This window comes from Epinephelus fuscoguttatus, linkage group LG19 (assembly GCF_011397635.1).
Source record: "Epinephelus fuscoguttatus linkage group LG19, E.fuscoguttatus.final_Chr_v1".
NCBI classification, from domain to species: Eukaryota; Metazoa; Chordata; class Actinopteri; order Perciformes; family Serranidae; genus Epinephelus; species Epinephelus fuscoguttatus.
The window spans coordinates 26,591,844-26,619,550 of NC_064770.1; the positions used below are offsets into that span (position 1 = coordinate 26,591,844).

At 40.4% G+C, this 27,707-nt stretch overlaps 2 protein-coding genes across 2 annotated transcripts; both read left to right on the top strand.

Moving 5' to 3' along the window:
* The first annotated feature begins 1,616 nt into the window (after window positions 1–1,616).
* On the top strand, window positions 1,617–13,060 carry LOC125879346 (small ubiquitin-related modifier 2-like). The gene is made up of 4 exons (XM_049561179.1): window positions 1,617–1,931; window positions 3,662–3,793; window positions 9,328–9,399; window positions 11,899–13,060. The coding sequence occupies exons 1-4, from the start codon at window positions 1,911–1,913 to the stop codon at window positions 11,959–11,961; spliced, it is 288 nt and encodes a 95-aa protein (XP_049417136.1). The 5' UTR covers window positions 1,617–1,910; the 3' UTR covers window positions 11,962–13,060.
* Window positions 13,061–13,520: 460 nt separating this feature from the next.
* LOC125879345 (jupiter microtubule associated homolog 1-like) lies at window positions 13,521–25,819 on the top strand. The gene is made up of 5 exons (XM_049561178.1): window positions 13,521–13,710; window positions 16,181–16,320; window positions 21,301–21,449; window positions 22,457–22,487; window positions 25,261–25,819. The coding sequence occupies exons 1-5, from the start codon at window positions 13,655–13,657 to the stop codon at window positions 25,410–25,412; spliced, it is 528 nt and encodes a 175-aa protein (XP_049417135.1). The 5' UTR covers window positions 13,521–13,654; the 3' UTR covers window positions 25,413–25,819.
* Window positions 25,820–27,707: the final 1,888 nt, after the last annotated feature.

Sequence of the window (27,707 nt, forward strand, 5' to 3'; positions counted from 1 at the left end):
CCTGAGTGAATGGCGAACAATGCACGACCCTCCCTCCACCATAAATATTATTTATAATTTAATTTTTAAAACTTATGTTTAATGTTTGAAAGTTAAAAGTTACAGACAAAAGACCAAAATTTAGAGTTGAAAAAAAGAAGATAGCATGCCCTCCAAATATGTTTTCTTTAAAAATATGTGGTAAAATAAATACAAAATACAGCCATTTAAATTTGTATGCCCCTCCACTAAGCTAAAATAAAAAATAGAAGTCCCTCCTCGGTGCTTAAAAATTATCTTACATGCATCCCCCTTTTTGCACCACCCCTTACTCACCTCATAAATAATGTACAGTCCCTTATCCAGGCAATCCCACAACTCATGATTAAAATGGTGAAAGGTATACTACCTTATCAGGTGTTAGTACTACATAGACAAACTTTACATAGACAAACTTGACTTTAAGGAGTAAAAAATGCACAAACAAAATTAAAATAGGGCACCCTCACCTCAATACTCCTCCCTTTACCATTAAAAGGGAAAAAAATCTATTAAAAGATCATTATAATTATAATAAGGACCAGATACTACACTATCTCTCTTTCACTGAAAGCTAAAGAAACCGCTTCATCCTCTTGAGGGTCGCGGGGGGGCTGGAGCCTATCCCAGCTGACATCGGGCGAGAGACAGGGTACACCCTGGACAGTTAGCTAAAGAAACTCTTTTGAAAATGATAAATGATATTTAACCTTACCATAAGTTTCTAAGACAAAGATTTAACACTGATGAAAACAACTGTGGTACTGAGATTGAAACTTTAGAACATTTTTTGCATGTTATTATATAATGCTTTTTGGCATTGTTTAAAAAAGAGAATATCAGAAAAGGACTCTTAAGTGCCTAATTTGTAGTGCTAATGGAGGATAAAAAAGGGAAGTGATTTACAACAGCTTGATTATTATGGCTAAACAGTGTATCCATATTAATGCCAGACCACTTTTCCTTCATCGTGATTAAGTTGATAATTTTTAAGAAAGCACTGAAATGCATAAAAACCAAACAAGCTTTGCATATTTACAAAAACTTTTATATATTTTCTGATTAGATCTCTGACCCTTTTTATTTGTTTTTTATTTTTTGTTTATTTCCCATCTGAGTTCTATGCTCAGTCTCTAATTTGAACTGTTTGTACGTAGTAAAACTTACATCAACTTGATGTTGATGTAAGTTTTTGTTTGTTTTTCCCAACACACAGATTGATAACTAAAAATTGAACTGTTAATAAATGCATTAACACCTGTAATCAAGACCTCTTATGTTCCAGGCAACTGGACTCATATAGGGGAGGGAAGCAATGCATTATCAAAATATGTTCCTTCTGGTATCCAAATGCAAACATACAAACATTTTTATTAGATTCTGATGAAACTTTACATACTTTTATGTAAAAATATTCCTTTAGTTCAGTTTTAGTGCACCTTTGTCAACAGACAGGAAAACAAGATGGCCGCTGGCATTTATAGGGTTAAAAAAGGGGAAAGAAAAAGTGCAAACACAACACTCCCAGGATGTGTAATTCACTGTTTGGTGATGATGACTGAACCAAACAACACTGATGAGAGGTCAGCAGTAAGAAAAGCTGCATGTTGTGGGATTTCTGAACCTCAACAAATTTCACAACAAGAGGGTAAACATGCTGTGCGCGTGCACGTGGTGTCTGGTGTCCCTGTAACGCGCATCAGGACTCTCCCGCCCATGCCCAGACTGCGCTTTTACTCTCGTGGTTACCTGTAGCCATTCAGAGCCTGGCGATGTGGACGCGCACAGTCGCATGAACGCGCACGTTTTTCGAGTATTTTAATCGGGGACGAGCACGTGCACGCACCCGTATCTTTAGTGTGGCTGGGTAAAGAAGCGTCTGAAGAGTGAGGATGGCTGATGAGAAACCAAAGGTGAGTGTCTCCACATTTAAATGGCAGTTTATGTCACTGGCTCTGTGGCGCAGGGGCTCATGGGAGAAAAACTTAAATTTACACGTTTGTTTTTTAACTTGATAAAGTTGAGATCTAAAATTCAACTTTTACACACACCTGGTTTGACACGCCTGAAGGTTTGTGAAGTGAACGCGCATCCACAGGCGCGCAAATTGCCTTCTGCTTGATCACACACAACAACCAGCTGAGGCCTGTGTTTTGAAGTCAGTTCAACATATCCAGGACTTCTTTGGTTATCTTCAATCACTCTAACAATGACTGTCTGGTTAACCAGTATCATGAAGCTGGTTATCGAGTAATTCAGTCAGCTCTGGGTTTTACAATGCAGCCACGAGCGCGTTCGCGTGAAAGAGGCGGGGCTGGTAATGTCATTTGAACTATGAATGAACTTATAAGATGAAACGGTGATACTAATTATCTGCAGAAAAGTTCTGTTTATGGGACAGTAAAAAGTCCTGTTTATCATAGTGAAATTTAAACAATAGCCTGTGACCTTACATCAGAATAAGAACATGCAAAAACACTAGAAATAATTCAGGAGGGCCAGGGCTTAAAGTATATGGAGACATTATTGTATATGACCTAAGATAGATGTCACATAAAAACAATTAAGTAACCTGTTTCTGCGACAGAAGAAAGTTTGTACACAGCCTATTTACCACGAAAACTATAGTACTTTATATATATATATATATATATATATATATATATATATCTGTATCTCTACTTTTATAAGGGCTTTGGCCAACTTGCACTGATTTGAATTTGAAGACACTGAATCAGAATATAAAGAAAGGGAAAATATGCCCCAGAAAAGACTTTAAAGTTAACTAAAATACACTTCCTGGAAATTAATTTTAGGAGCCCTATATATAGCTACCCATGCCATATGGTAATGTCTGATTTTGCCTGCCTAATAAATTACTTCATCAAACAGATGCAAAAAATCTTGTATATTCAACAGGGCTGCAACTAATTATTATTTTCATCCTTGATTAATCTGCCCATTGTTTGTTTTATCAGAAAATAGTCAAACGTGCTCAAAGTGTCATCTTAAATTGTATGTTTAATCCGATCAACAGTCCAAATATACAAAGCCATTCAGTTTATTGTCAAGTATGACAAAGAAAAACATCAGATTCCCACATTTAACTAGCATGAAATAAGCAAATGTTTGACTTTTTTGCTTAAAAAAATACTATAATAATTATTAAATTATCAAAAAAATTGCTGATTAATTTTCTGTTGATCGACTAAGCAATTAATTGACTAATCAATGCAGCTCTGATATTCAGTAATATTGTCTTCCTTCTTAGCCATGTGCCAACCAGAGGTAATAAAGGGATGGATATCTGCCAGGGTGGAAAGTCTATAGCAAAATGGATCTTAAATCTCTGTCTCCCAGTATTTATTATCACATTGCCCTACTTACCTTAATGACACATTAGAGGTGGAGTAACCTTTAGCACTCCACTTTAACCAGTTAACTTATTTGAAATGTCAGAAATAATGGCAGTTGCCCGTCATGAGTTACAAGTCCGCACTAATGGTCTAAAACTGATAAGCATACAGTTGTTTCCATCTGTGAAGCTGTAACCAGGTAATGTTGTCATTAATAAAATCTGATTAATCAGCTCTGGTTCCCTGCATGGCTGTGCTAACTGTTTGTTCTCTCTGTCATCCTTCAGGAAACAGTCAAGACAGAAAGCAACGAACACATAAACCTGAAGGTAGTCGGTCAGGATCGGTCTGTCATACAGTTCAAGATCAAGAGACACACGCAGCTCAGCAAACTCATGAAGGCCTACTGCGAGAGACAGGTATCAGCACACATCACCCCAGTGGTAACAAATGTACAGTTACTGCATACCAATACCAGTTCTAGCCAGGTTAGCCATTGTTAGCAATACCAGTTCTTGCCAGGTTAGCCATTGTTAGTCAGCAATACCAGTTCTTGCCAGGTTAGCCATTGTTAGTCAGCAATACCAGTTCTAGCCAGGTTAGCCATTGTTAGTTAGCAATACCAGTCCTAGCCAGGTTGGGAACTGCCCATTGGTCCGACAGCCCATTGTTCCGACCATATTAAACCCATTGTTCCGAAGTCCGTTCCGAAATCATCATGATGCCCTGTGGTTAAGTTAGGTTTAGGCACAAAAACCACTTGGTTAGGGTTAGGAAAAGATCATGGTGTGGGTTAAAATGAAAAAGAAAGTGACAAACACATAAGCCGTGAGCCTGCTCCGCCTCAAGCCTTTCCCAGCTGACCCAGCGCCGGCCGCGGTGCACTATCAAGGTAGAAATACGCCCGCCGGGAGCCATTCAGCACCGCAGACCGTCGGACTACTGGAATGTCGGACCAATGGGCTGTCGGACCAGTGACATGGACCCGCCAGGTTAGCCGTTGTTAGTAATACCAGTCGATAATGGTGCATTTTGCGGTAGTTTGTGCATTCAAAAACTGGAGCAACATGTCCACAGATAGAAGGTGATTTAGTGAGACACAAACAAGACAGATGTGGTAATAGACTGTATTTTACTACAGCTTTCACTACTGTTTATGCATGGGTGCATTTTGAGGATGGGGTTGGTGAGGTTTCCTTGACTTTCCAAGTTGGAAATCTGATTTCAGGGGGCATTCCAGCTGAAATTTTCCAACTTGGAACTCTGAAATTCCAACTTCTTAGTGCAAATGGAAGGCATCACAATTTTAAAGATTATTTTTTGGCTTTTATTGGATAGGACAATTGAAACATGAAAGGGGAAGAGACAGAGGGGATGACATGCAGCAGGATTCCGCAGGCTGGGATTGAACCCACAGCTGCTGTGGCAAGAACATAGCCTTTGTATTTGGGATGCCTGCTCTACCCACAAAGCCACCAGGTGCCCTGAAGGCATCATAATTTTAGCCACTTAAATGATACAATGCACTAACAGGCCACCGCAAAATACTGTGCACCTCTGTCCAAGCAGCACTCGAATTCAAAATTTAGTCAGCATGGAGTTTGAGAGAGAGTCTGAATAAGTTACACACACATATATATATGTATATATATTAAAAAAAAGAAGTAACCACTGTAACATTTAATTGGCCTTCATGCTGCTTTCTACTGTTACCTAACCTGTTTTCCAGTTAGTGGTTTTCTGCTAATTTCGGTGGGAAAAGGGTATAAAAGATAACCCCGTGAAACTTCCCCAGTTGATTACTTATATTAAGACATATATTCTGTTTAAATATGTATATTAGACATCATCTAATTAAACATGTGTTATATGCATACATTTATAGAACAGAAATCTGAACTAAAATAAACACCTGAATGTGTATTTTGGATGTTTTCTTTCCACTAGTCTGAATGAAGACATGTTATTGAAGCAAAATAGCCACAAAATCTCAAAACTGACCAGCGCGTGAATGTTTTATGAATGTTTTTACCTCTAGAGTCTCCCCTTAAAAAAGTTTATCAGAGTGGAATATTTTTGGCATACTGTAGCAGAGACCTGTCAGCGCTCAACAGTGCGCGCGTTTCACTCATTTGCGACTAAAAATAGGTGTGTGCGAACTGTACAAAATATTTAGGGGCACATGTGCACATAAAAAAATCAGCCGAAGCAGCCTATATTTTTGTCAAAAAAAAAATATGATAATCTAATCACAAATGTTGGAGGAACTCCAGCCACCTTCCCTCTTCCCTGTGTGACACGTTTATGGGCGGTTTTCCAAGCCACTGTCGGCACAGTGAATATAAGTCCCACTGTCGGCAGCGTGGAAATAAGTCAAAGTGTGGAGGAGACGGACTGGGTTAAGCAGCGGACCTACAGGGAAGCCTGCTTCGTTCTCCCCGCAGTTAGGGACCGTTCACCACGGTACCTAACTGCGGGTCAGGGTGGAAATAAGTCCTGCAGAGTTTCAGAGGACCTGGAGAATGTTTTAGGATAGTAATAACATTATATAAGATAATCATATTGCAAAGATAATATATATAAGATAATAACATCAAAGACAAAATTGAATTGCAATACTTTTTCAAAACTTGATGATTTTACCTTTCTGTACATTTTGTATACAAATTCATTAAATAATTTTGCTTGTAAATGTCTATTTGCATCACGTTTATTACGGAAAACATATTATTTGATCAATTTACATTGTGCCCCTAAAGTTCTTTGTGTGCTCCTTACTTTTTCAATTTATGAGCACATGTGCTCCTTGGGAAAAAAGTTAGCGTCAAGCCCTGCCTGTAGTAGTCTCTTTTAGAAGAAGAGGTGAAGCTGCATATGGAAATAATTATTGGAATTACATAATGGTTTAAAGCAACATCATTGAAGTAAGCATGTTTACTCTTGTTTGAAGACAAAAAAGCTATGATAAGAGCCTTTTCATGCTTATCACTCATGCACGTAGTGACTGGTGATTTGAGCCTTTGTGTTACAGCCATGTGAATAATGCAGCGTAAACCTCAAGCAAACAAGAGGGCAATTTACAAGTCTCACTTATGTGAATTGTGTGGTCAAGATGTTTTAACTGTGGTTTTTAAATAAGGAGAAGAATTAAGTTGACTGCAAATATTCATTTGACAGTGAAGTCACAGTTCAGTATGTTGGGGGAATCATACACCACACATACAATCATATACAAGCCATCTAAAGACACTGCAGTACGCTGAAAGGTCAAACCTAAAATAAAAGCCAGATGATCCTTATTAAAAACTTATTCATCATGGTTGTGTTTTCAGCCATTTTTTCCTGAAAGAGTTATTGTTCATAGGTTATTGGCCGTGCTCCAACTCCGCTCTGCAGCTCTTTCTCTTCCTGCTCGAATGCGGTCAGGGCGACAGAGCCAATGCAAATCTTCCCTGAATAGCTGCACGCAGCTCTAAGCTTTACCTTTCTCTCATCTTCCCCCAAACCAAACCTCCTTATCTGCTTGTCCGTCTGTGACTCCAGATGTTAATCACTAAAGATGTCTGATCTTCTCCATCAGCAGTGAATCACTTCTGAAGGTGTCCTTCGCTGTGCTGCTCGCCATAATGGGATGCAGGAATGCTGACTTATTCTAATTATCAGTTAACACTGGGATGAGCGCCAGTTCAGTTCTTTAAATTGTAATCTTCTTGATTGCAACTGTGATTGCATGGCTACAAAAACAATCCTGATGTTTGATAACTTTTACATTCTTACATATCTATACTGAAAAGTTAGGAGAACATCTAATAAAACACAACCTCTGACATTCGTCTTTATCTGAAAGTCAAATGAGGGTTCAGCTCTCTGGAAGAATGAAACTCAGTGTTGTCTGTTAGTTGACTGCCAGCAGGGCAAAAGACGCATGTTTGTCACGCAGCTCATCTTTGAGAACCAGATGGTTTTTTTTTATTATTATTCCTTTGTTTGTGTTTCACTGCATGAGATGGTATAGCTCAGTATTTTCAATGACATTCAAACTTCAGCAGATATACTATGCAGGATAATTTTTTAAAAAACAATGTAGTCATACAGTAATCTCTCTCAATCATCATTTATGCCCCACTAGCAGTGTGTGGTGACGCTTTTTCTCCACCTCTACCCTCTTCCTGTTTTTTCTTATTCTCATTTTCTGTGTTTGGGACGTTTATGTTTACGTTAAGGTTCCAGACTGTAAGCAGCAGGCATCCAAGAGGCATAGCGCCTAAAACAATATTGTGAGGGGGGGGGGTGTGACATGCAGCAAAGGGCCACAGGCTGGAGTCGAGCCCGAGCAGCCGCAGCAACAGCCTTGAACATGGAGTGCCTGCTCTACCACTAAGCCACCAATGCCCCCTGATTTAATTTAATTTAATTTAATTTAATTTAATATAATTTAATTTAATTTAATTTAATTCAAATAGCTTTATTGGCATGAACAAAGATATGTTATTGCCAAAGTAATTCATTAATAAAATATTTAAATAAACAGAAATAAAAACAAAAATTAAAAACAATAATTAAATAAAATAAGAATGAGTAAATAAATTAAAAAGTAAAAATAAAAAGTAATCATATTTTACATGTTACATACATTCATACATTATACAGTATATACATATTTAATGTACAGGTGTCACGTTCAGGTTCTGTATTACACTACTGCAGTCCATTTTGATCACTATACAATATAATAGAAAGATAGACACTTATTTAGCTGCCAAAGGAGCTGTTGCCCCTTCACCCAGGAGAACTGCCAGTTTCTGTTGCAGGGTTAATGTCAGGAAGTTAGAAATATTTTTGGTTATTTCTCCAAAATGGAAATCTCTGACTGAGGAGAATTTTTTAAAGTGGAGGAGGAAGTACATTTCTGTTTCTACCTCACCTGTCGAGCAGTGACTACAAAGACGCTCCTCTCTGGGCGGCCATATCTTTCTTTGTCTCCCATGGTCACTCAGCCAATTTCTATTCTCTGTTTAGGGTCAAATAACAATTTAGTCTGCTTTGTGTTTTTGTTTGACCCCTGAAATGTTACCCTGACCTCGCCATTTCACTGCTGAACTCCAACAAAAAACAGTAATTTTATTTGACCAACCAGCCATGCTTGGTAAACATTGCTTCTAATTTATTTTGTACTTGTTTGACTGTGGGTTTTTTTATTGTTGTCACTGCTGAACAACCAATTGCCTTTCCAGGGACACATAAAGTTTTAATGGACTTGACTTGAGAAGTTAGTGACTTTCAGATGTTTTAACACAGTAGATGAGTGCATGTCAAGAAAGCAAACATTTTTATGTCCCATTTTTGTTTCTGTGACCTTCAAAGAACCAGAAAATAGCTGTGTGTCAACCAACCGTTATAGCCAACCAACCTCAGTCTCCTCTGAATGTTTTTATATACTGTTAGTAGTAGTCGGAAAAGTAGTGCTTACTAACGGTTTGATTGTTGAGACCCACTCAGCCATAGTAAGAACAAAGGACAAAATGGTGGTTTGATGCTTTTATGTCCTCACAGTGGAATCTCTGCGTTGGTAGTGAAATTATCATGTAGTCTTTTGTGTTAGAAAGATAACATGCAGGGTCCTCAACTGTGCTTTTTGTTTAATGAATCTCACATCATCTGCGGAATTTTACATCAGGTTCACAGATTAAAACGTTGAGAAAGTGCTCATGACAGTCATTGTAAAGATGTTGTCACCACCACTTAAACCACATGAGAATCCTTGCTGAAGCTGAAAGCAAAACACAGTTGCTGCCTTGAACATATGAGTTCTCACTGTCCTTAATTCCCTCTGTCAGGCTGTGGAATGTTCAAAGAGCTGGTGAAAATCACTGATTAGCTCTGTCTGTTTTACAATTTATGGAAAGAATAACAAGTCTTTGTTTTATAATATTTTATGCTTGTGTCTCTCCAGGGACTGGAAATGAGGCATATCAGGTTCATGTTTGACGGACAGCCAATAAATGAGAAAGACACGCCATCACAGGTGAGTGTGAAGCCTTGAGACCGCGAGTGTAACCACCCAAAACAGGCCGAGCAGTGCGCTTAAAAGATACACATCCACAGGGCACCCTGTTGCCTGGCGTTTCTAGCAGGCTCGAGCATGCTTCATGCACTTCCACGTGCCATCACTTGTGCTGATGCATTTGTGCAATGATTGTCAAGTAAGGCGTGCATACTTTAGACATTCTTTCATATGTCCTCACATTACTGGTCCTGATTTTTAGTATCCCTGTTTCCCTCCGCAGTGTTAAAGGGCGGGTTCATCTGCGTATTTTCCATGTTTTTCCAAATAGAAACCCATTCAGCCGTTAGCAAAAAACAGTGATGCAGGTCACACCCTCGATAACAGTGCAAGCATGGAGAGTGAGGAAAGAGTTAGCTTGGAAGAACTGAGCTTGGAGGTGGAACATAGTGCTCTTTTATTAGTATTAAACTTTTATTTAACCAGATAAAGACACAGTGAGATTCAACATAATACTGCATTTGGTCAGTGTATTACCAACAGTCGATGCAGTCTGCACGCTCCCAATTTAGAGAAGCAGACAGGAGTGCCGGGGTACAGAAGCTAAGCAATGTAGCCTACTACTGCATGCCACGTTAGCTCAGTTCTGAAAGTAACACAAGAACACAAACTAACTTACCGATCTAGACAGGCAGACAGGCAACTCTTTGTATTCTGCAAGCTAAAATTACTGTATTCGTCAAGGGAGTCTGTGTACTGTGGATGGGGGGAGCAGCTAAACATATTGTAGCCTCCCCAAATAAAGGACCACCTAAAAAACATTAACATCAGTTTGATTGTATGCAATACTGAAATTATTTTACTGCACTACCTTGCCATCAGACAACCCTTTCTGATGGGGAACTGAAGTCGTTATATCAACCTCTTCAAAGCCACCAGACTCCATTGACAGAAACAGTAATTTTACCTCACTGCACATGGGAGTTACTGCTCTGCTGCCGACTTTTTCGGTTAGTTTATTTTTGTTATTGTGTGACTTTCAGAACAGAACTAACGTGACATGATAGTGCATTGTCAGTACATGGGTTTATATGTAGCAATGATATGCAGAAATCTATGTGAGGGTACGTGTGGAAGTTTTAAGGGCTTGGTAAAAAAGCATTGTATCACTAAAAAATACATACTTTGACAGAAATTTGAATTTTTGGATTAGGATACATAAGGATATAAAACCTCAAACCCTCGAAAAAATGGAGCTGCCCTTTAAATACATGATGGAAATGAAGTAATTACAGTGCAATGTGCACACACAACTTAAAATCTGTCCAGTGTCTGACCAAGTCTTGATAAAATTATAGGAAAGAGAGCAGTCTGTGGTAGGAATGAAACCAGACACATACCAGGTATTGCATTATCACAGTTGGGGACACGCTGACATAGGGAGCATGTTGATGTCTCTGGCCGTCAGAACACACCACACTACATTTTATTTGCCGTGTTCTCAAACTCGATCATGACAGTTTAAAGGAGCAGTGTGTAAGAGTGCTTTCAGACCTAGAGTTGTCTTGCTTTGGTCCGAATCAGGGACTAATTTTGTTACAAATGAATAATTGCCTAGAGTTGGTTCGTGTTCTCATGGCAGCATTTACAAGTGGACCAGATAAAATGCCTTGTGTGAGAAAGCTGCTCTTGATTGGTCAGAATTTCCATGTGAGAAAAACGTATTGAGAAAAGATAACTTTCTAATGTCACAATGGAGGGACAACTGCACAGGTTGATTTTAGCACTGCTCATCGTGGACTATATTGCTGTCATTGTTCATTTTAGTCAAACCATACAGTTTGAAAACAAGGCGCGGCTCCAACTAGAAAACAATGTTTTGATGCATTGGATGTGCTGAATGTGCATATTAAGGCAGTACAGGAGGAGGTGCACATTAATAATCCTCCAGGACTGTAACATGCTCATGTTTAACCCAAACAATGGGTCATGTGACTGCAGTTGGTTCAGATCCAGGTCGGAACACGTTCTCACCACAAAGGAACCGCACCAGAGTTTGTTTGTAACTGGACCAAGACCACCGCCAATATATCCCCCTAAAACCTACACACTGGACCTTTAAAAAGATGCCGATTGCTGATTTTACTTGGCTGCAGTAGACACAGCTTGCATGTGATGGCATCATATGCACACTGTGATGATCAAAGTCAAATACAGTGTTTTATTTTGGCTGCCATGGAGCCATTTTGCCTATGCAAACAACAAATTTGAGTTTGTACAGTGGCATACTCTCCACCTTGGTTCTCATAGCATGCAACAGCACCAACAGTCTGACACAACATGTGCACCTGTTGCTCTGTATACAGTATATCTCCTGCCACTTTACACTTTTGGCCTAATAAAGCCAAATTATCTTAAAATATAAATCCACAACAAGCAGACCAACTTTGTATAGCATGTAGCATAGGCTTGTCAAAGTCATGCGACTCATGTTCATTTATCTTCTTTTTCTCTTAACAGTTGGAAATGGAGGATGATGATGCAATTGACGTGTTTCAGCAACAGACGGGAGGCCTCGTTTAATCAACAACATGCTTCACCATTTCCCTCCTCAACACAACTTACTATCCCAGCCTGGGATATAGGCCTACAGCGGCTGCCTCTGTGCAACTGGTCCTGTTGTCTCTACAGAACTCCATGCAGAAGAAGTTGTAGTTTCTCTGCTGCACACAGCTGCTGTGTCATATTTTCATTCCTGCCCTTGTTACTTCTCTTTTTGTAAATAAACCACGCCTAGGCTGTGTTTGTTCATGCTGTGGCGTGATTAAGGTTAACTTCTTCTTACAAGGATGCAGACAGAAAGGACTGGTGTTGGAGTGAGAATTTATACAACTAACTTTACTGATCAGATGATGCTTGGCTGGTTGGTGTCCATAAAATCTGTTCTTAAAGTGTACTTTTTTTGGGGACTGGCTGTCACTTAGGGTGCAGTGTACCCAGTGTGGGAGTCGGGTGTAGAGTATTCCAAGGATGACGTTTTTCTATAGGCCAATGTGGAACTTAGCGTCGCCCTGGTTCCTTTGTCAAAAAGCCTTGGGGATTTTTCCACTGGATTTTGGATATCGCAGAAAATAAAATCTGTGGCAAGCAAATGTTTATGATACTTGCACATTTTGTTCAGCAAGATAATCAAATATTTCTTGAAGCCTAAATGCAATCCCCAGAAAAAGCTAACATTAGGCTGTGAAGGAACGACACCAAGGTTGCATGACATAATGTTGCCAACCTGAAAGGCCGTGTTTGGCGTGGTCTCATTTAGACACCTGTCAACTGTTGTTTTCAAGAAAAGCTTCAAAATTTACAAGTGGGGTACGTATTTTATGTCGTAGTCCCTTCACCACTGTGTTAACCACAGACCTTCGGGCATCTAGCCAAAAATTTATTAAGAAAACCCAAGACGAGGGAACTGGGAGTGGAAAAATGCTAATTTTAACTAATTTGGTTTTAGGACTCTTTCTTGGGGTGCTCTGTTTGGTTTCTGTTATCTTCAGGGAAAATGGTCTTTATGCATTTTTATATGGTAGTGAGAAATGCATGATTATTTCTTTGACTTGGCCAGGCTTCTAATTTTGGGAAGCCTGAGGAGATGTCTGAGTTAAATAAACATCTGTATTATCTATAAGATGCCTGTTGTCTTTTTCCAGACTTCTGCTTATTTTGTGTGGCTTTCCAGTGAGAATGTTTGACCCTGTTTTGGGCAGAAATGCAGCAATATAAAATGCATTTGCAGAATTGTGACAGTAATTTTGTGGCCTAATTTTTAAGATTGGAAGGTTAGACTCAAGATCTTCACCAGCTGGAGGTCAAAGTTCACCCTCGTTTATCTTAACCCCTTACACTGCAGTTTAAAACCCTGTCATGATCAATGCTCATAGATTTGACAGCAGGAATAAAGCCCTCAGGGATGTGGACTGTCGTCTGCTCACTGACATGAAGCCCAGACCTGCCACCAACAAGAGAGGCGATCGTTGAGGTTCTGTCCAATGGGAGAGGAGTTCTGTGGTGTTGTGTCCAATCAGAGCGGGCCGAACGCTGGTGGGATGGGTCTCGTGGGCTGGCACCGCAGAACTAGCGGATCTGGTCTTCGTTATGTTTTTCAGTCTCGGGTGGAGTCTACATCCCGTCGCAGCTCTGCGGGGAAGGAGGAGGACTTTTTTTTCTATTAGTTTCTCATAGACTATTTGTTCCCGTCAAGGCGTCGAAATACCCCATAAAGATGACGACGACAACCACCTATAAAGGAATGGAGCCTGGTACTAAAAACAGTTCCAGGTAAAAAGACATGAAAACCTTTCTCGGAGGAACAAAAGAGTGTGATGCGGGCGAGCCTCTCGGCTAGCAAACGCCTCCTTTTTTCCTGCGTTTGCTTGAAGGCAGCCTTGCTACCTAACGTTAGCCCCGCTGGTGGCTGGCGAGGGATTTTTCTGGATTTAGCTAAACTGTCAGATAGTCTTGCTAATTAAGTTAATCTTATTGGGTGACTGATGCAGCGTATAGCCGTTTGCTACAGTTAAGTTAGTTGGGTTAGCTTGTCTGGGCTGTGAGGCATAACGTTAATTAGGCAGGCGAGTTTGAGAAAGAAAAGAGGGGAATCAGAAGTAGACGAAGGAGGGTTTTTGTGGGGGGGAGAAATGGCCAAAGCTACCTAACGTTAGCCTGCCAGCTTTAACTGTGATTGATATAAAAAAAGAACTTTCTTGTTGTTCAAGTCGCAGCTCTTCCCATGCAGTGACTTTAAAACGTGCTCTTCTTTGGAGCTGCTAGCTTATGACCTTATACTGGATGTGTAGCATTTTTATCAGATGGAGAAAGGTACAGCTCAGGAGCCAAATATGTGATTGATTGCAGGAAGAATCCCAGACTAGACTTGGGTCTGCATATGTCGTTATCACCAATATAGCTCATTGTTGGTTGGGCCAATGGAAGTTTAGAGCAACTCAGATTATGTCCATGTGTAGCTGCAATAGACATGTCCATCCTGTTGTCTTCGTCTGACTAGCTGTATCTGTTATATCTTTATATATTGTGGAAAACACCTTAAGAGGGCCACTCATCCTCCAAGCATGCAGTCATAGCTTTCCTGTAAGTGATGCGTCTCGTCTGGATGTTTTCCTGCCCCTTTGCAGTGAAAACAATGCAGAGAAAATGTCTTTAATTTACAGCTGCATCCATAATGGGTCGTGATTTTGTGCCATTTAAGTCAGATTTTGAGGAAAACTGGTACTATTAGCCTTTTGCTTAGTGAGCATGTCAAATCTCGGTCAGTCATTAAGCGTTTTGAAGTCGCATGCTGTTTTCGGATGATGCGGGGGCTTGGGTGGGGGCTTTGAGCTGGCTAAGCCTGTAAATCTTTTCTTAGCTCTTTTGCTTTTGCTCCTTAAAGCCCCTTTTACGAGCTGCTGGTCATTCCTGATGCTGGCCGACCAAAAGGATCCGTATGGCAGCAACTTGAGCAGAATTAGGCTAAAATCTTTGTAGGCCATCAAAAGCCTCCCACCCTGCCTTATCACACATGCCATCTTTGGCTTTGGGGCTCAGCTATATCAGGCATAGCTCTACCGGGCTGAAGCTGCCCTCCAGCGCCTAAACATTAATGCCATTTCATTGATATTATTTGCAGTTTCATTCTAGGGTGGGGTCTGCTGCCAGGCAGCTAAAAGCTTTTCCCCCCATCGCAATCCATGTGGAAAGCATGAGCTCATCCTCTCTGGCCGGGAGGTGAAGTCTGGTTTAGGCATTACTGTCACAGCCAAGTGTGACGAGCACTAGTGTGTATACAAGAATTGATTGAGAAAATTCACGCCAATGCAGTCCACGCTGTCTGGTTTTTCCTGCTGTACTTGCTTTCTTTGTAGTTTTTTTTTTTTTTGTGCTTCGAGAGCTCAGTTGTTTTTTGGACTCCCATCTGCCCGCCTGGCCCTTGGACAGCTGCTCGGTGTGTCAGCTGGTGGCTTCAGGGACTCTGCGGAGAAGAGAGTTTGCTGGAAAAAAGAGGGAGGGGTCCAGCCGGGGCACTGCAAACACACCAGTTTTTGCCGTCCACCCTGACTGTCCTTCAGCAGAGCAAAGAAAAAGGGTTTCCCTGCTCATTATCGTGTTCCTTTTGTTTGGCTTGTGGTGGAAGGAATGTCGGTGGAAAGTGCGCTTTGTTTACCATGCGCTGGTCTGCATGCAGGCTTTCTATAGTCTTCTAGAACAATCTATTTATTAGGTGACCTATATTAGCTGTGGACATCCGACTTTTCACCTCCATTGTGTAGTATTGACCCAAAGGGACATCAGATTTGATTTACTCATCTAATCACAATGCAACGAGGAACTGACACCAGCCCCTTGTGTGTCACTGCAAAAGAATCTGTGCTGAGAAGAGGCAGCAGCTAGCCAGCTAACTCTTTGATTATATGCGACTGGAGTCAGCTGCAGGGCAGAGATTGTGACTGTCTGTCTGACAGACTGACAGCCGGAGCTTAGAGAGCGGAGACCTTGCTGGTAGCCTGTGTGTTTCTGTGTGTGCGGTATGTGTATGAAAGGGTTTGGGTGGAGAAGGCTGTCGTAGCTTGAGGCGCCGTCATGTTATATTTGACTATTGATTTTTTTTTTTTTTTTCCTTTTGCACTGTGCAGCTGATCAGAGGCATGTGAGACGAGGCCTTGTGTTTTAGTTTGGCCTTAAGAGTGGGGGATGGAAGGATGGTAGCAGAATGTCAATCAGATGACATTATTCATCATTTATTGCTCCTCAGGGTACTACGACCGCCTGGCGGGGACTCGAGCATCACCTTCGGCACAGACGACAACTCGACCCCTCGCAAGAACAAGATGGCCTCCAGCATCTTTGCAGAACCTGATGACCCCCATGCTCATCGGAGGAACAATCCACCCAGTAATTCAATCTAATATCTCTCAAACCTGTCTTAGTTAATTTCATAAAGGAATAAAAACAACAGGGTTTTGATTTACAAGTTAACATATACAGTGTTTTGAGTTTTGCATCAGGGAGGGCGCAGGGGCAAGTTCGGTCTTGCAAAAGCAGACAGAACTACAGATGCCTTAAGTAAGCAAAAAACACCACAGACTTAATTCTTCTAACTTGAGCGAAGCAAAGATACAAACTGGAGTGTTATTAAGTATTTTTCCATTTAGGTAGTCAGAAAGAACATCCCACAAGTATAATAGCCAAAAAGCCCTGGAGTGCTGGGATAAGGGTAATTTGAAGCTAGGCTTTGTTAGATGGGGATGAGGATCAGCCCTCAGCGGAAAGAAATAGGTCAGTTAAAAAATGTGTCAATTGGTGAAACGTGTGGCCTTGTATAGACACGAGGGAAGTTTTATTTTGAGTACATGAGGAGAGGCAGGCAAATGCAGCAGAGGGGGAGACCTGTGAACGGCTTTCGAGTGGTCAAGGTCACTGCAAACATACAGCCACAACAGCTTGCATGAAAAATTAATGTAGTCTGACATGATTGTGCCAGGTAGTCAGTGTTTGGTTAAGGCTTTAAGATTTGATAATGTATAAGAGGAAGATTCAAACACTGCAGCACTGGAATTCAATTCCAGCTCAGGGCAGTGAAGTTGCTCACAAGCCATGGATCACATGTTTTCACGCTGGCCACTTGTGGAAAACGGTTTACATGGTGTATCAAGTTTTCTGAATGTGTGGACAATGAAGAATTTACCCTAAAATTATGACTCCAGTCTCTGACCTTTATGGACAGCAGCTGCTGACAGTTCAAGCCTTTTCCTGTTTGCATTGTTTCACTTGGGTCTAGGTCAAGTTAATGGCAGCCCCCTCATAGTTTTCCCACTTTAACGGATACAACTGGACGAGGATATTTGTTTCTGCTTGAATGAGGAACATTTATTACTTTAACAGGTTTTGTTAGGATTGTGCAAACTGTCTGACCTGTGTATGAACTCCTAGTATAGATGAGCAGGTGTGTTTTCTTTGGCATGCTGTTCTGAGTCTATCCTTTTGAAAATATGCTTTTGTTGTGAATATTGTCCTGGCCTACCCTTGCTTTAATAAGAACTTCTCTTGCAACAAAAGTTGGAAGATAGTTATTTGAATTTTACTTTCTGAAATTAGAGTTGCAGGAGCACATTTAAAAAAAACAACAAATGTTGACCAAAGTGATTTGCAAAGAGATTAAATAAACCTGAGGAATGATCAAATAAAAACACAGGAATGATTCAACAAAAAGGGTTATTGGAGGTTATAGAATATCTTGATAAAATCATAATACAAGACAGCATTGCACAAACAACAAAAGAAAATACAAACCAATGAAGACCAGAGTGTGGTCAGACATGTTTTCATGATGGCAACGAAAAGGCTAAAGAAGAGAGAGAGAGGCGGGTCTTAAGACAGATTTTAAAGCCATCAGTGGAGGAGGAAATACTGTTTTTCAGTGGCTAGCTACTTCACAATTTATTGCCAACAATTAAAAATGCTTAATCACCATTTGGTTTTTTACTGGGTGCAGGGATTGGTCATCAGATCTGAGGGATCGGGTGGGGGGGTGGAAAAGGGAATGAGCAGTTCCAACATGTAACCATGTGCCAGCCCATGCAGTGCTTTAAAACAAATAAAAGAAGCTTGATATCAATCCTGTACAGAGAGACTAGTGCAGGTACTCTCTTCCTAATACTAATTAGGAGTCTTATTGCTGCATTTTGAAGAACCTGTAGGGAAAGTATGCCACTCGACCACCAGGAAGGCCTTGTGGCTGATTTTCATGATCATGTAATACATCTGTAGACTGTAAGCAGAGCTTATTTTCTACTTTGTGGTCGTTCAGAATCAAAATAATCAATTCCCAACTCAAAGTATGTCTAGATAATGTCCTGTTAACTCTGCATAGACCTCACTGTCCACAGTTTTTAGAGGGTTAATTTCTATTGCAGAAGTGTTTCCAGTGCAAACTATTTACAGCAACATCTGTTGATGTTAGTTCTGGAAAGACATGCCAAGGTTTTCAAGTGCCGTCTGTAATGCTTTAATCAATGAAATTTCATTCACTTTAATAGTATTGGATAGATGGCAGAGCCTTAGAAACTAATATCTCAAAGTCTGAATAAATAAACCTTGAAATATCCTCATGGCTATTATAGGGGCAGGGGGGAAAATCGCTTTTTTTAATAGTTTTTTTGATTGCTATAATTCAAATGTCAAGGTTGAAAGAAGTTGCCGCTTTTATTGTGGTAATCTATTGTACAGTGAGGTCATATTCTTTTCAAGAAAAACAAAACAAAACAATGACAGAGCTTCTGCCCAGTCTCCTCCCTGCAAAGAGCAAAGAGGTGCACTCACTCACTAATACTTACCTCATTTATGGTCTGATAAAGAGAGAGAGAGAGCAGGGCAAGGAGGGGCTGGGTGAATCAGTGTGCTGCCCACAGCTTTACGATGAAATAAGATTTCCTCAGAATTTTTGAATAGAAAAAAAAAGTTAAATCATCATGTGGTGGTCAATGTTGATATTGTGCTGGCCACAACAAACAAACCAGTGTATAGGAAACACAAGCAGGTCAGCAAATTGTAGCAGTTTGAATTTACTTTGCAGATGTACGTTTTGGTAAGCAAGTAAAGTTTATCTCGTATAGAACCTGGACACAGAGCAAGAATACAAAGTGCTTCACTGGCATACAATTGTTAAAAACAGGACGATAAAACAGTTAATAGTTCATTTACCAATTCTATATGCAATAAATGATGCTGCTGAAATAAAAGTCAAGGACTGACTGACATGTGATATGCATTGTTTGTGGAAAAAGGCCTCATGATATACAGACTGTAGAAGTGTATGATGGAACTCATGGTCTAGTACAAATGGTAAAGGCTGTACCCACCTCAGAAGTGTGCCAGTCGAATCAGATTTGGTTGTTTAATATGATTATTCAACTATTCATTCCTTGTTTTCCATAAACAGTTTGAGAGTTTGAACATTCAGTGTGACAGTGACGTTCACGTAATATAGTAAACAAGCTAACTGCGCTAACGACGGGTCGGAGATGCGCAGAAACATTTTTTGATGACACTAGATATCAAACATAAGCCAGAGATTGTATCGTATTAAGTTGCTGTGAGCTGTGAATTCACTAATATGCAGAAGGCAGAAAATAATGTGACTTCATAGCTTTACAAGGCAGTACCTCCTCCTCCAGGCAGCTTTCTCTGTGTATGCAGCAGTGTGAAAGTAAAGAGCACTCACTCTGCAGCAAAATCAGGAGACCGAAACATCCCCAGAAGTACACTACCTGCTGACGGTCATAAGAAAAACGACAAATGCTCGACTTGAAGCAATTTCAGTTGACTGAGGGGTCTCCAATTAATGATAAGAATCGCCTACTGTTAGGGGGCAGCCCTGCAAATGGTGAAGTGCTTTTAAAAGTCAGCAAATCACAATAAATCATGATATCAAAATGCAGTATTTGTAAAATAGCAATACATATACAATTGGCATCCAATAGCATCTCATTCCAGCCGTAATTGGTACCACTAGGAGTGAGGGAGAAAATGTTTTTGTGATTTGGATGAACTGAAAAACTAGCTAAATTTAAAAAAAGCCCATTATTAGGGTTTTGAATAATCTTCTAATGAGCTACAGTATGACTGTGTTGTGTCATTTAGCTGTAGAGCTGTGCTGATGTTATGTTTATGCTGACACACAAGCATATTGTTATGCAGCCAGAGTCTCTGGCAGGTTGTTTGTCAGGATTTTAGGGTTTTCAGATACCAGAGCTGTTGGTTTGTTCAAGTGCCCTCAGCTTCTGGCCACATGAGGAGCACTCTGTAATCAGAGAGGAAAACAAGATGACCAGCAGCAGCAGCAGCAGCAGCATGGTTGCTGTTCCTGTCTTCAAGCTCGTTGACCAGTGGGGTCAGTGTGATCATACATTTATATCATGAACCCAGGAGGCCTATAAGGTTAAGTAGACGGCTATGTGTTGTGAGTGATGATAACATAATGCATCACTGTACAGCCGATGAATCTGGTTTAATCCTCTTCCATTTACTGTCCAGAGAATTGATCAGACTCAGAAATGTGGAGCCAGTAATGAAGGAGCTCTTGTTGCGTGATAGAGCCTCTCAACAGTGCTGATTCACTTCACTCTATTAACAACAATGGCCACTCCTCTGCTTCTTCAGCTGCCGTTGTTCTCCCCATGACAAAGACAGTCTGTCCCCTCCCTGGCCCTCTGGGCTAGAGCTGGGCTGTTACCTTATGTGGCTTTAGTTCCCCACAGCGGGCCAAACATTGGGTTTTAATGCTCTTTCTGCTAAAGGAGAATGCAGGCGCTACAGGGTTATGTGAGTTTTGGCATTCATGTTGTCTGCCTGGAAGTGTTCCACTGTGTTTTTGGGTCTGTTGCAGACGCCCAAGCAGATTTGGTGATGTTTCCTATTGGTTCTCAGTGATTTTGTCTCATGTTATTTCGGTCAAATTCCCTCATAAAGCTGGTGTTTTGTCAAATCTGAGGAGATGAATCTTGTAGTAAGCATGGTTGCCTCATACGTTAGAAATGTTAGGGTCTGGGGTGGCTTTGTGGCTGATTGAGTTAGTGTTTGTGTGGTATGACTCAGCTGCTTTGAAGCCTGAGTCATGTTTTGTCACTTGCCTCGTGTTTCCTCTCTTGCTTCAGTATAATCTATTGGCCAAAAAGGAAGAAAAAAAATCAATAAAACAGGCACTACAGCTAGAGTATGGAGTGTTTTCCCTTCTTCTAAGGATAGACTGTGTCATACACCGAGGCAAATTTGTGATAAGTGATATATGGCTGTATAAATAAGATCTGGCTGGACTATTACACTCTGCTCAGTCTTAATTAAGTCTGTTGCTCTGTCTGTCTGTTACCTTCCCAGCTGGGGAAGCTGCAGGAACCCTGTGCGGGGAGCCCTCAGCCCCACTTAGGCGATGCCAGCAGCCTCTTCTCTTCCCCAAGAACCCTGAGCCGGAACTGACCACCATCCACAACTCTGGAGCAGCCTTGGTGTGGAACCAGAGACGAGAGGTAACCTCTCACTTTGTCTGACAGCCGCTGTTTCCAAAACAGAGCCGCAGCCTAGTTTGGGGCTGAAAAGCACCCTGTCATAGATTAAGTATAATTCTAAAACAGTTCAGTGGAAAAATTCGTTGGGGGATGGATGGCTTAATCCATCAGTTTGAAACTGACCCAGGATGTTGTTTGATAGATATTCTCCACTGACATTTTTAATCTCTGTGGTTTAATTTTTTTTGATATGGTTAGATTTTTTTTTCTAATTAAGCAATTTAATTTAAGCACAAAGGAACATTGAAACTAAACTGTAACTATTAGTCTGTTAATCAATTAGTCAATCAACAGAAACTTAATAGGAAAATATTGTGATCATACAGTAATCATTTAAGTAATTTTTCTAAGAAAAAAAGCTAAACTTTTTTCTTGTTTCATGCTTGTTAAATGGGAGAATTGAATGTTTTTCTCTGTCATACATAATAAAATAAATAGCTTTGGATTTTTTGGACTGTTGGTCAGATTAAACAAACCATTGAAGACATTGACGAGAAAATATCGGGCCAGTCAGACAACTGAGTAAATGGAGTAAACATCTTGGCTTTTATTGTCTGGAGAGAAGCAAAATTAACCTGTAGACAAACAGGTGTAACCAGTTTGAAATATGCTCAGTGGTTTACAGATTACTGTTGACATCCCTACTGAAATATCTCAAGGGTCAGAAAGCTGAGTCTCAGTGTTATAAATTCTTAATGATAAGCTGCAGGTGGCACAAAAGTTTCTTCTGGCGTTGTGACATAAACAATAACACCTCCTCTCACACCAAAAAAAATGAGCAGAGGATCTGGGATATCCACCAGCAGTGACAATGACTAGTCTCTGTCTGCCTGCTTGGAGAACTGTGTTGTCACAGAGTAGAACAGGATTCTGATACAGGGGTACAGGAACACATTTTTATATACAGAAAAAAATTACTTGGATTTGGTGAGGATGACTAGTATTTGTGTCTTATGTTTTTATTGTAGATTGAAAATGGCCAAGAACAAGCAAATGATGGTAAGTACCCTGAACTCTTAAACAGTTTATAATGCTCCTTTTAAGTTTCTGTCTCACTCCCACTATGTCTAAACAGCAGTGCATGACTTACATTACCCAGTGAATAGCTCCATGGTACAGTATAACAGATCAGGTAATTCCACTCTCGCTGGCTCTTTAAACAATTCTGCTGGTATGCCATGGCTTTTTTTTCTCTCTAAGACACAGTACACATGTTGTCCCTGTGTAAGTCAACATCACATGATCTGTTTGATGTGGTTTTCCCCTGTCATGATGGCGTGATGGTCTGTAGTCAAGCAGCTGTTGTTTGATGGCAGGCTTCACTTAGTATGAAAAGCTTTTTATTAACCTCCAGGTGCACGTTTGTAACAGAGTGGCTGGCTCCTCAGATAATGGAGGGTTTGACCATACGTCACTGTGAGCATTCATTTATTTGCCCCGCTTTGAAATGTGATAGGAATGTGTGTGCACTTTGAAGTGTGTTACAAATATGTATATTAACGTTTATATGCCTAGTAGAAAATATTGAGCACCTAAGTCAGTTTGTTTACACACTACTGTATTTCTTTACATATTTCTTTAAAGCAAGCAGAGAGAAGGGCAGCTGGGAGTGGGCCAGGTACAGAGGGGCAGATGTACCAAGAAAATAGAGTTGAGCAAATGTGCACTGCAGTATTCATTGTGTTTGGGCCGCACTCTGTGTGTATTCTGTGTCTGATTTGCTGAGACATCAGCTCATTACACAGTCACTGTGCCAGCGAAGGCGAGCTCAGAGATGCAGGTCAGAGGTGGGATTCCTATAAGATCCCTAAGCTCAGAAAAGAAATGACTACATAGTGATCTTGATCGCCAAATATTAACTTTGGTGGTGAGAAAAAACTGTAACCTAAAATGCTACTCATGTAATTATAAAAGCAGAACCTTTAGTATATCAAATTAGTAACATATTATAAGACAAGCACATTCAAGTTTAGTTGCAGTCTGTAGTGATTAAAACAAACACAGCTTCCTGTCCACTCTTCCTTCGACTTACAATAATCAGATACTGTGTTTAATTAAAAATGGCCTAATTTTTGTTTCACATCTGCGCCTGAAAAATGGGCACAAACTATATAAATGCAGTTGTAACAGTAGCGCTGCCACTTGCTCTGATGTCAAGCAGTGAATATTTGAGTGTCCATTTGCCTAAAAAAAAGATTTTAAAATCACTGCTGTCCATACTTGTGACGTTTAAGTGGAAAAGTCCCCTTGAATTTGCACATTCTCCAGTAATTCAGGCACTAATAAAAGAGAGCCCAGTGCTTCAGCACTGTGATTTTATTACAAGACTGGCTAACCTCAAGAAAGTACTCTAGACTTTAAAACAAAAAGCAATGACTACATATGAAGTCAAAGTTTAGTTGTGACCAGTGTGACTCTCAGGCATTTGTGCTGTCATATCAAAATTACAGTTTTCTTTGAAATGCATAATTTCAAAAAATGCATGGTAAATTTGCAGATGCTACAAAACACCGCCAAAATCAAAAGCAAGCAGACAAAGCAGGGGTGCTAAATCCAGTTAAAGCTAGCTGGTGAGATAGCAAAAACTAGCTTTTAATGAAGCTAAATTTAGTTTGGGCATTTTAAGGAATTTCTATATTTTAGTACTGGCATTAAATTGTTATATAGTACTCAAGTTATCACAAAACAAAAAAAATCTAAGGTAAGATTAGGAATGTAATATGGCCAGCAACAGAAAACAAGTGCAATTTGACTTTCATTTATTAAACAACCAGTTTAATTAGCAGATTAAATAATAAATTAAAAGTTAACGTAAGAAAAATCAGACTGTGACACTGAATCCATTATTATCGAGGTAACCGTGTGATGCTAACAGCGCTGTCACTCTGTGTGTGTTTGTGTGTGCGGGCGGACCCTATCTAACCATTACCTAGTGCGGCACTCACACTCCCGCATTAGTCTCATGCCACAAAGAGAGAGCGACAGCGGGATGAGGAGGCGCTGAGCGAAGTAATACACTGTGTGCAGCTCTGCAATTGAATAAGATTTTACATATTTTTAACAGTAAAAAGAAATATAAATGTCATGTTCACATGTGGGAAGTTGGACGGTTATCACTGGCGTCCAAATCGAGTACTTGAGAATTCTTGCCAATCCCTACTTTTTACCTATAGGTGTTTGCTGTAATTGAAATTCTGTCACTTTTCATGAACTAATGTCAAAGTAATTAAGTTTGTTTAGGTAGCAACTAAATCCATTCATGAAGAAGCTAACTAGCCTATCTTAGCAACGTAGCACTAACTGCCATCTCAGATTTTGTCTGTAGTTAAATGGTTAAGCAAATTTAAATAAATGACATATTTAGATGTATTAAATAACAGATGAATGTATTGTATTGATTTCAAGGTTTAAAAAATTAAAATGAAGGCATATATCCTATCCATCTGTAACCACTTCACCAGTATTTACCCTGAAAGCTTTTAGCGCTTCTGTCCCTAGCTTTTCTGTCATTAATGCACCCCTCCTTTGTAGAGCAGTTCTGCAGACGACATAATACACCGTCATCTACTATCATTAGCTCCCAGGCACAGTTTGTTTGACCAGATAAACACTGTGTTTTACTGTGAAATGGTTAAACTGTACTCAGCATATTGTAAGCTGTTTGGTGCTAATAACATATACTGTCATCCAGAAACAGTCTGTGAAGGCATTCCTTAAATGTCAGCCACTGTTTCATGCTTCGGATTAATGTGTTGTGTTGTTGCGTCTGTAGAGTGTCCTGACAACGCAGAGGGTGAGCAGGAGGAGCAAGAGCAGCAGCAGAAGGAGACAACAGAGCCCTCTGCCCCGTCGGGAGGTGCCAACGCTGCCACAGGTGGCCGAAGAAACCCACCGGGTGGCAAGTCCAGCCTCATCCTGGGTTGAGACCACTTTTTTTTCTTTTTTTTTTTTTTTTCATTCGAACGCTTTTTTATTTTTTAAAGATAAATACCCCCCACCACTCTCTTCCTCCTCATTGACTTGTCACCTTCTTCCCTACTTCACCTGCACTCACGCTGTCACGTCCATGGACCCCTGTGTCCTCTCCCTCCACCCTCAAACCTTTTGTTTTTTCCTTTTTTCTATTAAAAGAAGAAAACTGTTGACAAAAGCACTTTATGTATCTCTCTCCCCCTCCTCCATTTCAGCCCATCCTGTAGTGCATCGCGCCTGCTGGGAAAGGCATGACGTTTAGCTTGTCCCTCATTCTTCCCTGTTGTAAATGGTAAAGGAAAAAATAATAAAAAAGATTTGATGCGTGGATTTCTAAATACAATAAAGATTGATATGAATTTGCTGTGGCTGACTTTTTATGTAGTAACAGTGATGGAAATTTGATCATGCTCGGTTACAGGTCAGAAGGCACGTAAATAAAGTACAAAAACATAGACTTAAACTCAGCTGTACTGTTGAATCTCCTTTCCAGTTTTCATGTGCATAAATGGCCCAACAAATGGAGCCGAATATTATTTATGTACTGAGAGATGGAGCCTGAAGACTGCGGCCGTTGAGAGCAGAGACAGGCTCTGTGGCTGGAAATCTGCCCAGCCAAAGTAATCACGAAAGCTGCCTACAGTTCTGCCAAAAGAGAAACTGCATGTCTTTTCATGACATCATACGCCGGATATTTGGCTCTCCTAACAGTGTTTCTGATTTGAGAGAAGCCTAGCATTTTGTGAAGAATTGTAGGATTTTTAAAACAAAAGTCAGATTTAAAAGGTGAAGTGATTCGTGCAAATAGTTACTTGTGAAACTGGGCCTCAGACAGCACTCCTCAAATATGGCTTTATTTGGAAATGCTTGTCTTAGTCGGAGCTTATTTGCCTTCTTGAGCACCATTAGGAGCACACAAAGGGGATACAGTGCACCAGTTATTCTTTACCAGCACTTGTATTGCTTTGACATGAGTACGGTTTGCTTCAGAGGGGTGCTCACATATGCACAAAAAATGCTGAGTCACAGCTCTGAGTCCATTTAGAGGGCTGAAAAGGACCAAATGTGAAACACCCTTAGTCTCAAACTTGTATTAAGTCTGGAGCTGCTCCGTAGACAATGAATGGGAGCCTGATTTTGTGGACACAAAATATTTGTTTTCTTTTAAAACCCAAATAAGCTTTATTCTATTGTAGTGTTCTCAGTTCTGAAACTGAAAATGTACCCATGTACTCTTAACATTCCCCCTGGGTGCTCTCAGTGTCATCTGTAACATCTTCCCTAATTCATTGTTTATGGAGCAGCTACAGTCTTTATACCTGATGACATCACAAGTTTGAGTTTTAACACTGGGATTTGGGAGAGAGTCGGTCATGTTTACCAAAGTTATTGGGCTTTCTTATTTTGAAAATGGGTGTAGTTCCCCTTTAACATATGACTAATAACAGCATGGAAGCTACAGTTCCTAAACTGACTGAGTGGCAGAGTTGAGAAAGTAAACGCTCATTCAGATGTTCCAATTATCATAGAAAGGGATGCTAAAATTCAACCCTGAAAAGTAACGAAGGTTTTGAAGGTTTATGTAGCCCTAGTTCTATTAGACCAGGCAGAGCCCTCTACAGGACCCTGGGTAATATTCGCCTCTAATTACAAGCACGCATTTGCCCTCTAAAATTTGCATAAACGTAGCCAGTCAAGCCGGACGTGCAGAGCTCATGGACGCATTACTACACACCCTACATCCTGTTCAGCAAGCAGCATAGAAGCAGCATGGCCCCTATAGGTCAAGGGCTTCACCTGTGCTAATTAGGGCTGCCCCCAACTAAGAAGTTTACTAGTCAACCAATAGTCGTCATTTAGGACCATTAGTCGACTAGTCGCCCTCATGTTTCCGATATCAATTTAATTCTTAAATGATGTATTTTGGGCGGGGCAACACAATGGTTTGAGTTGAAGGTGTGAGAAAGAATGGTATCAGTAACATTGTTAACACTGTGCTACATTACAGAGAAATACAAAACTGTACTAATGAACCTTCATTAATATAGGCCTATATTTTATCTACAAGTGCACGTCACACACTGAGCGAGCCGCCTGTTAACGACGCTGTCGGCAAAGCAGTAATGATTGTGCTAAGTGGCTAATGGGCATGTAGCTACTTCCATGTTTCAGATGATGCGTCATGTTTGTAGTCGACCAATAAAGATGAGTTTACATATCACCTTGGGTTCGTCCTTCACCTTCTCA